Source organism: Onychomys torridus, chromosome 1 (genome assembly GCF_903995425.1).
Source record: "Onychomys torridus chromosome 1, mOncTor1.1, whole genome shotgun sequence".
Taxonomy (NCBI): Eukaryota; Metazoa; Chordata; class Mammalia; order Rodentia; family Cricetidae; genus Onychomys; species Onychomys torridus.
In genome coordinates, this window is record NC_050443.1 from 26,834,995 (window position 1) to 26,847,590 (window position 12,596).

The 12,596-nt window shown below is 46.9% G+C and overlaps 1 protein-coding gene across 1 annotated transcript in view; it reads left to right on the forward strand.

Moving 5' to 3' along the window:
• Positions 1–267: 267 nt before the first annotated feature.
• Gpatch1 (G-patch domain containing 1) overlaps positions 268–12,596 on the forward strand; it is a 47,691-nt gene continuing 35,362 nt past the window's right edge. The window contains exons 1-3 of the mRNA XM_036205980.1: positions 268–354; positions 11,014–11,148; positions 12,147–12,232. Of these exons, the coding sequence (XP_036061873.1) occupies positions 282–354; positions 11,014–11,148; positions 12,147–12,232 (294 nt within the window). The 5' untranslated portion in view covers positions 268–281. The remainder of the gene's footprint in view (positions 355–11,013; positions 11,149–12,146; positions 12,233–12,596) is intronic.

The following is a 12,596-nucleotide window of genomic DNA, read 5'->3' on the forward strand; positions in this document are numbered from 1 at the left end:
ACCAGGCTGGCCTCGAACTCACAGAGATCCACCTGCCTCTGCTTCCTGAGTGCAGAGACAAAGGCATTCGTCACCACCGCCCGGCTACAGATACAATCTTAACTGAAGCCTGAGTCGGCCTCACATAGGATTAGGCCCTGCAAGGCAAGGCGGAGGTGGCATTTCCTCCACAAAATGAACACAACTTTATAGTGGTCTCAGATTCGCGGAGGCGAAAGTGGGAAGGCTTTTGGCCCATAGAGGCCCCCGTAGCGAGGGGGCGGAGCCCGGAAGGGAGCAGGATGGCGGCTCTGGACAGTGACAGCGATGAGGACCTGGTTAGCTATGGGACGGGCCTGGAACCTCTGGAGGAAGGTGAGGGTCCGATGGCTGGCCGAGTCTGCGGGGCGCAGCCTGGGTGTCCAGCGCGTGGGCTCCAGCGACAGCTCGGCCTGGGTTTTGCTCTCTGTGGGCACAGGGGACCGGTGGGGAGGTGTGTGATCTGCACTCGTGTGCCGCCTTCTCGGGGGCAGAGAAGGACGTGGAGGGGTGGGAGGTGCAAGAATGACTAAGCAACTTGGTTGTGCTGGAAGGTGGTCAGCAGGCTCTTGCCGCGAGGGGACGTTTGCACCCAGACTTGAAAGCAAAAGAAACCAGCCCTGGGAAAAACAGAGATGGGGGAGAGGGGGAGAGGGGGAGAGGGAGAGAGAGAGGGAGAGAGAGAGGGAGAGAGAGAGAGAGAGAGAGAGAGAGAGAGAGAGAGAGAGAGAGAGAGAGAGAGAGAGAGAGAGAGAGAGAGTGAGAGTGTGTGTGTGTGTGTGTGTGTGTGTGTGTGTGTGTGTCTGAGGATGGAACCCAGGGCCTCCAGGAAAGGTGCGGTTGGCACTTGCAATGGTAAGGAGTGTGTGTGTGTGTGTGTGTGTGTGTGTGTGTGTGTGTGTGTGTTTACACATCCAGCCCCAAGAATTAGAATCCTTTCATTTTCAGACAGGGTCTCATGCAGCTCACACTACCTCAGACCCGCTATGTAGCTGAGACTGGCCTTGCACAATTGACCCTCCTGGCCCTGCTTTCCACGTGCTTGGTTTATAACTGTGTGCCATCTCACCCAGCAAGGAGTTTGCCTCTTATATTAAGGGTAGGAAAAGTCATTGGTGCAGTTTACACAAGGACAGATTTTTTTTCTCCTGTTTTGTTTGAGACAGGCTCTTATTATCTACACCTGGCTGGAATCACAGAGATCCACCTGCCTCTGCCTCCTGAGTGCTGGGATTAAAGATGTGCACCACCACCATCCAGCAGGATGTATGTTTTAACGTTTTTTAGCTTCGATTTTGAGAATAGTCTGGTTTTGGGATGTGTAGAATGGAGCCGAGATGTTAGCCAGAAAGATAATTAGTCTGGAGATAGTGGTTGTGTGGCCTGGAGAGTTAGCAGTGACAGTTAGCCCTTTGTAAAGAGTAGGATTGGAAAGCAGGGTTGACTAGAATTGTTGGTGAGATATAGGGGAGAAGGTAAGATGAGCCAAGGTTCTGTGGTGTTTCTGGTCTGTTCTACTTAATGACTGGCTTTACCACAACCACTGATAGCAGGGTTAACCCTGTGGGGAAGACAGGGGGATCACAGTGGTGGTCCTGGGCCCAGAAGTTACCTGAAGACTTTTGTTGGTGAGATTTCCACACCTCTCTTCCCATCCTGACCACCTCCTGTTGGTTATACTTCTGAGATATTTTCAAGGAGACCTTTTCTTACTGTTCTTTTTTGGCAGCAGTGGGTATAAGATAGGGTCTTTCGGGTTGGGGATTTAGCTCAGTGGTAGAGCGCTTGCCTAGCAAGCAGAAGGCCCTGGGTTCGGTCCTCAGCTCTGGAAAAAAAAAAAAAAAAAAAAAGATAGGGTCTTTCTATATAGCCCAAGCTGGCCTTGTACTTGTTAAATATGTAGATCAGGCTGCCTTGAATTCAGGACAATTCTCCTTTCTTAGCCTTCCCAGGACTGGGCTTACAGGCTTGCCCATCACATATACCATCTGTCTTAGACAGTTCTTCTGAGACAGAGTCCCACATAGCCTGAGCTAGCCTCAGACTTGCTGCGTAGCTTGAACTTCTGGTCCTCCTGCTCCACCTCCCAAGTGCTGAGATCACAGGCATGTACTACATGCCCGATTTGTGTGGTGCTTTGGATGAAACTCAAGCTTTTGGGCATGCTAGGCAAGCATTCTATAACTGAGCTACATCCCCAGCCCGAACAGTTCTAATCATTGGAAACATTTACCAGATTCTGCCTCTACCCCTACCCTTTGCTGACCAAGGTGGAGAAAGGCTAGTCTCTGGATAAGTTCTTGTATGTTTGAAGGTTGCCCTTGTGTTTCCTGAGACATCTGTTTTATACCTACCACCCTCAGATCTATAATACATTTAGTTTCAAGTCCCCTCAGCGCTAATTGTAGAGTTCTTCTCTAAGTAGACTGTGGGGTTAAGCAGGGCCATCATACCTGTCTCTAATCCTAGTTCAATACAGTCAAGATCACATCAGTTTTACTGGCAAGCACAACACCCTAGGTGCTGGGGGATGTCTTTCTGTATGCTGTGAATATATGTTGTTCCCATTGGTTAATAAATAAGCTGATTTGGCCTATGGCAAGGCAGCCTACAGGCAGGCGGGAAATCCAAAGAGAGGGACAGGAAAGAGAAAGGTGGAGGGAGGGAGATGCTAGATGGCTATCCTAAGAGCAACATGTAATGGGATGCAGGTGAAGCCATGGAACACATGGTGATACATAGAGTGGCTGCGGGCAGCAAGGCCAGGTGGGACCTGAGAAAACTTATGGCCACATCTAGGAATATAAGGAATCAGTTGGTAGAGATCTTTGACTTGAGGAGTTCCAAATTTAGTAAAGAAGAAACTCACAAGGTTTGCAAGTGCTAAGATATGGGATGTTCTTGGATCATGTCCTTCACAAGCTAATGGAGAAGCCGGAGAGGAGAGACGTGCCCTGTGAAGACCGCTTAGATGGTAGCAATGGGAGAAGAGGGCAAGGGTCATGCACACACAGCTAGAGCCATGTTGAACATCCATTTGTATCATTTCTGTATTTCTGGTCCTACAATTATTTCTTTGAGAAGAGATGTGCTATTAATCCATCAACTGTTTGGTCTTGATTTTTCTAATTCTTTTGAATGTTAAATTATGTTACTATTACTGTGGGGAGGTATGCACATGCCACAGTTTGTGTGCAGAGGCCAGAGGACAACTTGGGGGAGTCAGTACTCTCCTCCTATGTAGGTCCCAGAGATTAAACACAGGCTGTCAGCCTTGGCAACAAGTGCCTTTATCCACTGAGGTGTCTTGCCAGACCCTCCAGTTCTTACTGTTTTTAACAAAAGTTAGAAATGAAAAAACTGGTCTAACTATGCTTTTGAGGTGAAAGGAAAGGACATTGATTTGTAGACTTTTCTCTTATTTTGATTTAGAAACACTCTTTCTTTTCTTTTCTTTTTGTTTTTTTGAGATAGGGTTTCTCTGTGTAGCCCTGGCTGTCCTGGAACTTGCTCTGTAGACCAGGCTGGCCTCGAACTCATAGATCTACCTGCCTCTGCCTCTGAGTGCTGGGATTAAAGGTGTGCACCACCATTGTCTGGCTAGAAACATTTTCTTCCTTCCTTCCTTCCTTCCTTCCTTCCTTCCTTCCTTCCTTCCTTCCTCCCTTCCTTCCTTCCTTCCTTTCTTTCCTTGTTTCTTTGTTTCTTTCTCTGTCACTCTCTCGCTTTCTTTTTTTTTCTTTTTGTTTTTTTTCGAGACAGTGTTTCTTGTAGCTTTTTGGAGGCTGTCCTGGAACTTGCTTTGTAGACCAGGCTGGCCTCGAACTCAGATCCACCTGCCTCTGCCTCCCGAGTACTGGGATTACAGGCGTGCGCCACCACCACCTGGCATCTTTCTTTCTTTTTTTAAAAAAATTTATTTATTATGTATACAGTGTTCTGAACGAGTCCCAGAATAGGACACCAGAGCTGTGAGCCACCATGTGGTTGCTGGGATTTGAACTCAGGACCTCTGGAAGAGCGGCCACTCTTAAGCTCTGAGCCACCTCTCCAGCCCCCTCTTTTTTTTTTTTTTTAAGTTTTATCTTATTATTTATGTATATGTGTGTCTGTGTGGGGAGAGGATCTAGAAACACTCTTAAAAAAATTACTTTTTTTTAGATTTATTTATTTATTTATTTATTTATTTATTTATTAATTATGTATACAGTGTTCTGCCTACATGTGTCTCTTGAAGGCCAGAAGAGGGCACCAGATTTCATTATGGGTGGTTGTGAGCCACCATGTGGTTGCTGGGACTTGAACCCAGGTCCTGGAAGAGTAGTCAGTGCTCTTAACCACTCACTGAGCCATCTCTCCAGCTCCCTCTTTTTTTTTTTTTTTTTTTTAAATATTTATTATTTATTTGTGTTTGTGTGTGTGTGTGTGTATGTAGGACTTCTAAAAGAGGACTTTAGATTTCTTGGAGCTTGATTTATAGGCACTTCTGCTGCCTGATGTGGGTACTAGGATCTGAGCTTAGGTCCTTTGGAAGAGCTGTAAGTGCTCTTAACTGGTGAGCCACCTCTCCAGCCTCTGGAAATGCTCTGTGATTTCTCCGTGTTAGAAGCTTTAGAACTTTCTCCCCCACCCTTCTCCTTCCCTTCTGCCTTCCTCCCAGGGAACCCAGGGCCTTCCACGTGCTGATCCTCTCTCTACCACTGAGCTGCAGTACAGCCCCTGATCCACTCTGAAGTTTCTGGCTGCGTTTTACAGTCCAGCTAGACCAATAATCACTCTTACTCCTGCTTTGAAGTTGTGACAGGTCAGATGGACATTGGCAGAGGCCTGGCTCTTCTGACTCAATAAGCCTTAATTAAAGTTTCTGGTCCTGACAGCAGGGTTCATTGTCTAAGTATTAGCTAGGGAATTTCCTGACAGCTCGGGAAGGAGGCCTCCTTCAGTACTTGTCACCTCATTCTAGAATGCTCATCTCAGCCCTCCTGGACAGATTCATTTCTGGGCTGTTCTCCTTTAGTGCTGTGACTGTCATCCCTAAACCTACCTCGGTGTCCCTCGACACAGAGCATGTTACAGGCCCATAGCGCTGTGCTCAAGGGCCTTGAATTGTCTGTCTTTTCTTCCGACTGCATCTTACCTGTTCATCTAGTTTGACTGGACCCTCTCAGTATACCTGACATTATGGGTTTTTTTTTGGGGGGGATGCTTTGGATGGAATCAGGGCTTAATGCATGCTAAGCATGAATTATTCTGTCAGGATACCTCTCTCCTCAAGCCCAACACTGCCCTATTAGACCTCCTGTTTGCTGATGGAGTGCTTCTGTTGGAACATGTCTACGGCTAACAAAATTCTCCTCATTCTGAGGTCCTTCACACTGTCAGACACACGCACACAGGTCTCTGCTGGGTTTGGTGCTTAGCTTTTTCTACCAGAGTCTAGAGCCGGGTTTCTTCCAGCAGTGAGGTCCTCATGAATTTCTAGCTGAGGAATGAGTAAGGAACAATGTGGGTGGTAGCGCCAGCTGAGAGATAGTGTTGAGATCTAGCTCAACTTTGTGCTTATTAACTGTGGACCTCAGGCAGTTACTTCCTAAGTACCCTATCATAGGATAGATGAAACAACTTACCGGCCCCTGATAAGGGGGAAGTTCTTGTTATTAGTGGCCATGATTACAGTCCAGCCTGGCTAAGGTGTCACTTCCTCTCTGGAGTTTTCCCAGCACCCTGGTTAGAGATGGCGCCGTCTCCTCAGGAGTTCTGTGGACTGGCTGGTCACGCTGGTTGGCTCTCATGATGTGCCTCCCCGGGTCCCACTTAGCTGTCTGCAGATATTATCTCCCTTCCAGGTCAAGAAGGCTGCATGGATTGCACCCAGGGCTGGCAGGAAAGCCCTCTTTAACCTTAGCCCAGAGCTTCCGAGCTGCTGCTTATTGGCAAGGTGGGAGAGGGGAGCAAGTCTGCCCCAGATGCTGCTAAATATCCCACAGCACTCAGGACGTCTCCCCACAACAAAGAATTCCAAAGAGCAAACTGTCAGTAGTGCTAGACTGAGAAATCTGACCAAGTCGGGAGCCACACCAGTTGCACGCAAAGTAGGGAGTGTGTGTACTGTTTTTAAGAAATGGGGAAAATTGGAGTTGGGGTATAACTCACTTGGCAGCGTGCTTTCCTGGCATGCTTGAAGCCTTGAGTTATCCCCAGCACCACATAAAGCCATCATGGTTCATGTCTGTAATCCTAACACTCAAGAGGTAGAGTTGGGCGTCTCAGAAGTTCAAGTCATTCTTAGCTACATAGTGAGTGTGAGGCTTAGGGGTCATCCTGGGTACTTGAGGCCCTGATGTTGTTGTTTTGTTATTTAAAGAAAACAAAACAAATGGTGAAAATCCTGCACTATGGGACCTTAGCTGTAGTTCAGGTTTTTTGTTTTTGAGACAGGATTTCTCTGTGTAACAGCCCTGGCTGTCCTGGAGCTAGCTCTGTACCAGGCTGGCCTTGAACTCAGAGATCCACCTGCCTCTGCCTCCTGAGTCCTGGGAGTAAAGGCGTGTGCACCACCACCTGGCTGTAGTTCAGTTTTTAAAGTAAAAAAGGCACCATAGCTAGTATTAACTGAGTCTGGCTATGGCAAAGCTTTGTACGTGATTTGTTTGTTTATTGATGCTGAGAATGGAGCCCAGGGCATCTTGCATGCTAGACAAATACTGTCTCTGATCTGTTACTCAGTGATATTTACTTCTTGTTGTTACCACAAAAAGAGGGGTTCTATCATTACACTAATTTTACAGTTTTAGAAGCCAAGCTCTACCGAGATTAAGCCCTTTGTTCAAGACTACAAAACAAATAGGTTGTATAGTTGGGGTATTTGAACTCAGAATACCTGGTCTTTTGGTATAGTTTTTATTATTTTATTTTTTTCTAGGATTGGGATGGGGTGGTGTGGTTTTTGTGACAGGGTCTTGTGTTAGCCCAGACTGGATGCAAACTCCAGTAATCTTCCTACCTCTGTCTCCCAAATGCTGGGATTACAGGCATGTACCACTATGCCTGACTTTTTGTTTTGTTTCGTTTTGTTTTTTGAGACAAAGTTTCTCTGTGTAGCAGCCCTGCTTTCCTGGGACTCACTGTGTAGACCCCGCTGGCCTTGAACTCACAGAGGTCTACCTACCTCTGTCTCTCGACTACGGGAATTAAAGGCATTCACCACCACTACCCAGCATGCCTGACTTTTTAATTAATTAATTTTATTTAAAAAGTAAGAACCGAAGCTGGATGGCGGTGGCACATGCCTTTTAATCCCAGCACTTAGGGGACAGAGGCAGGTGGATCTCTGTGAGTTTGAGGCTAGCCTGGTCTACAGAGTGAGTTCCAGGACAACCAAAGCTGTTTGTTACACAGAGAAACCCTGTCTGGAAGAAAGAGAGAGAGGGGGCAGAGAGAGAGAGAAAGAAGAAGGAGGAGGAGGGAGGGAAGGGGAAGGAAGGGGAAGAGAGGAGAAAGGAGGGGAGGAAAAGAAAAAAGGAAAAGAAAAAGAACTGGTTTACTGAAGCCGTGGGTATGCTGAGGATACCTCATGATACAAAATGCTAATAGCAAGAACAGCAATGCTTGCCAGCATTTTATTTATTTTTAAAGATTTATTTATTTACTATGTATACAGTGTTTTGTCTGCACCTATTCCCACAGGCCAGAAGAGGGCACCAGATCTCATTACAGATGGTTGTGAGCCACCATGTGGTTGCTGGGAATTGAACTCAGGACCTTTGGAAGAGCAAACAGAGCTCTTAACCTCTGAGCCATCTCTCTAGCCCCAGCCCTGCTTGCCAGCATTTTAAAAGTACTTCTGTGTCCTCCTGCTGAGTTCTTCACAAGCATTGTCTAATTTCATAAATGGCTTTGAAATAGCTACTGGTTGGTTTGTTTCTAGCATACAGTGCTCTGTCGTACTCGGGAGGACATAGATGACAGGCATGCTCCTGTGTCCGGTCAGTAGTTATTACTCTAATGCTGTTCACATTTTAAAGCTGGGGACGCTAAGGCATAGAGAGGTCTAGCTGACTGGAGTCCCGCACTGAGGAGACTGGAGTAAGGGTGGAGTTATCGTCCAAGAGTGTGAACCATTGTGACCACACCCTCACCTGACCACAGACCTGCTTCCTGTTCCAAACGCTGTGGATAACAGGCATGTGCCACCATACCTGGATTCTTTTTACATTTTAAATAAATTCAGAACTTTTGAGTTATAGGCAGCAGTTTGTGTCAATACCACCTAAAACTTGAATCGTAAGGAACTTTTGTCTTAGGCTCAATGTATGCTTGTACAGCGTAACAGCCCAGCTGTTTTCAGCCCTGTTTGAAAAGGAAGACATGTAAAAATCATTAACTGTGGGTCATTGAGAGGAATCAGTGGATAAAGGTGCTTGCTGCCAAGTCCAACAAGATGCGTTTGATCCCACATGGTAGAAAGAAAGAGAAAGTCGACTTTCAAAAGTTGTCCTCTATAAGGCATGATGGTGCTCACTTTTGATCCCTGCACTTGGGAGGCAGAGGCAGGTGGATCTCTGAGCTCAAGGCCAGCCTGGTCTATAGAGTGAGTTCCAGGACAGCCAGGGCTACACAGAAAAACCCTGTATTGAAAAGCAAAAATAGAAAGTTGCCCTGACTGCCACACACTCTGCACATACACACTCCATAGCATGATTGCACACATAGGCGCACACACACACACACACTCAATGGCATGTGTGCATACACAGGGATACACACACTCCATGGCATGTGTGCATACATAGGGATACACACACTCCATGGCATGTGTGCTTACACAAGGATACATACATTCCATGGCATATGCACACACAGGCACACACACACACTCCATGGCAAGTGTGCACACACACACACATCAATTTCAAAAGAGCATGGTCATGATTTCGTGGAGACTCACAGACAGTGAGGAAACTCTTAAGATTAGAAAGAAAAGTCGTATCTGAAGGGAGTGTTCTAGAGGCAGAGCTGTTGTTGTAGAAAAGGCACAGAATTGAATGTGCCTTTTCAGGATTGGGGGCATAACTCGGTAAGGACATGCTTAGCACATGTTTGGGCCCTGAGCCCCAAACAGTGTTCCTCTTGGTGTTATGTGCCACTTCAACATCTCACCCCTTCATTGCCAGGAAACTTAAACTCCATCATTTGAACATCCCCCTTCCCCTCGTGTATATGTTTTTGTAGACAGAATCTCACTCGATAATCCTAGCTGGTCTGGAACTATGTAGACCAGTTTGTCTTTGAATTCATAGACATCCTCCTGCCTCTGCCTCCTAGGTGCTGGGATTAAAAGTGTGTGCCACCCTGCCACCAGCCCCAGTATTATTTTATAAAAGTGTTTTTATTTTTGTGTGTCTGGGATGTATGTACAGCTATATATTCTTGACTGGAGACTGAAGGCCGAGGTTGGGAGTCTTCTTCTATGGCTTTCCATTTGACCTCATCTCTGCCTACCCCAGCGCTGGGTTGTAGACACATTGGCTTTTACATGGGTGCTGGGATCTGCACAGCAAACACTACCCACTGAGCCGTCTCTCCAGCCCTAATTTGGATTTTGTGATGAAATTTAGTAGGAAAAGCAGAATGTTTTTTTATCTTTGGTGTGATGTGTATGTGTACATGTTTATGTGTGTGAGCATGTGTGTTCCATGGCATGAGTGTGGTGGATAGGATAACCTCAGGTGTAGGTCTTGGCCCTCCAGCTTGCTTGAGACAGGCTTTCTTTGCTGGGGGCTTTGGTGGGCACCAGGCTTGTGTGGTCTTCCAGGGATTCTCCTGTGTGCAGGAGGTGTGCCGGGATTACACACACAAGATTCCTCATCCGTCTTTATGTGGGTGCATTAGTTACTCCTCTGTTGCTGTGATAAAGCACCATGACCAAAAACAACTTAGGGTTCTAGAGGAGAGTCTACAATGGCAGGAAGGCATGAAAGACAGCCAAAGCATGGAGCTGAGAGGGCACATCTTAACCACCAACACGAGCAGGCCGAGGGAACTGGAAGTGGGGGAGATTATAAACTTTGAAAGCCTGCCCACAGTGATGTACTCCCTCCAGCAAGGGCACAAGGGCACACCACCACCTTCTCCTCTTATGGCTCAAACAGCTACCCACTACACTTCCCCACCCCACCCCTCAGAAAGGGTTTCTCTGTGTAGTTCTGGCTGTCTTGGAACTTACTCTGTATACCAGGCTGGCCTTGAACTCACAGAGATCCGCCTGTTTCTGCCTTCTGAGTGCTGGGATTAAAGGCGTGCACCACTATGCCTGGTAAAGCCACACCTCTTAAAGGTTCCACAACCTCCCCAAATATTGCCACCAACTAGGGACCAGATATTAAAATATATGAGCCTGTGGGGGACATTTCTCATTCAAAACACCACAGTGCATTCTGGGAATGGGAGCCTGAACTTGGGTTCTCACGCTTGTGGGGAAGCACTCTGCCCACTGAGCCATCTCCAGCCTCGGACGTTCCTTTTCCTTTTGTTTGTTTTTTAATTTAGATTTGTGTGTGTGTGTGTGTGTGTGTGTGTGTGTGTGTGTGTGTGTGTGAAGATTTGCCTGTGTGTATGTATGTATGCTCTGCATATGCCTGGTGCTGCAGAGGCCAGAAGAAGGCATTGGATCCCCTGAAACTGGAGATGGTTGTGAGTCACCATGTGGGTGCTGGGAATTGAACTCAGGACCTCTGCAAGAGCACCCAGTGCTCTTACCCACTGAACTATCTCTCCAGTCCCCAGCCTGGGCATTCTTGCTGCAGCATAGTTCTTAGGAGAATAGTTTATTTTATAAGCTATAAGCTAATAAAGTCTTGAAATAGCAAATTCATATAAATGGTAATACAAAGTTATAAGTGAGCAACAATACATTAGGTTTAAGAAATGACAGTTTCCCTAAAGTCTCTTTAACTCATCACACCTCTCTCTATTTTCATTTACTTTTTTTTCCAGGTGAAAGACCAAAGAAACCCGTTCCTCTTCAGGATCAGACTGTCAGGGATGAGAAGGGAAGGTATAAGCGCTTTCATGGCGCCTTCAGTGGTGGCTTCTCTGCAGGATACTTCAATACTGTTGGCTCAAAAGAAGGTATGATGCTACAGAAGCCAGGGGACTGCTCAAGCATATGACTGGTAGAGCTCAAGGTTCCTCCTCCTAGGTCTTATTCGTATAGCTCAGTCTGGCCTGGAACTTAAGGTTCTCAGGCTCCCAGGTGCATGGGGTCACAGGCATGAATTCCCATGTCCAGATGCCCGTCTGGCTTTAAAAACCAAAACTGTCTAAACATTTTGGTGCACACCATAGAACACAGGAATATTCTCTAGTGCTGCTGGAAGTGAAGAACTTTCCTTCTGTGTTGTAGAAAATGAGAGTCCAGCAGGTGACTAAAGCCAGATAGTGACTTCCATTTGGTCTCTTTACCCTAAGTACCCTCAGGCAGACTCCCAGCTAATCACTGGCTGCCTCCTCTGACTCAGTGACTAATGACAGTGTCACAGGTGGTATGCAGATGAGGCACCTGGGGGTAATAGAGGTCAAGGAGCCAGAATAGCATCAGAACTGCCCAGGAATCACCTGACATAGGACTGTGACACACCAGCTACTGACCTGGAGAAGGAGGAATTAAAATGTCACACTAGGTAGTCTAATCAAGTCTATATTTAAAGTAATGCATGTTGTTTTCTTTTTTCTTTCTTCCTTCCTTCCTTTTTTTTGAGACCTTATAGACCAGGCTAATCCCAAACTCGATCTGTAGACCAGTCTGACCTTCAACTCACAGAGCTCCACCTGCTCTGTCTCTGAGTGCTGAGATTACAGGCATGCACCACCAGCCAGTTAACTGAATGATGCCTTATTTAGGCTCTGGGGCTAGAACCCAAGAGCTCACTGCAGGCTAAAGCAGGCATTCTACCCTGAGCTACATTCCTAGTCCTTAAACTGTTGTGTGGGAGGAACATGGCAGACTCGAGGCTAGCCTGGTCTACTGAGTGAGTTCCTGGCTGGCCAGGCCCCATCTTAATAAAGCAAACAGAACAGCAGATGAAGTACTGTCTAGGATCCTAACAGACCAAATTCCTTCTTTCCAGGATGGACACCCTCTACCTTCGTGTCTTCAAGACAGAACAGGGCCGACAAGTCTGTCCTTGGACCTGAAGATTTTATGGATGAAGAGGTGGGTCAGGCAGTGACAGGTGACCTTGGTCGTGGCCCCGTCCCTCTCCCCAGAGAGTGCAGTAGAAGCTCTCCTCATGCTGAGGCTTTTTTTGTTAGATGTTTGTGATGCAGTAGCCTGTACACTGGTGGCTTCTCCATCACTCAAGCAGTGTCTGTGCAGGGGACGGTGGGACAGTTTCTGAACTCAGGAATGTGGCAAATGTACTTGAAAATGTCTAGTTGCCCTAACCCAGCATCCATGGGCGCTGAGCCTGAGGCTTTTCCCAGTTACCCTGAGGCACCCCGTGGTTGAGGAACTGAGAGCTAGGCTAAACTCAAACTCCTGCGACCTTACAACCTAGGCATGGCTTCACCTGTCACCA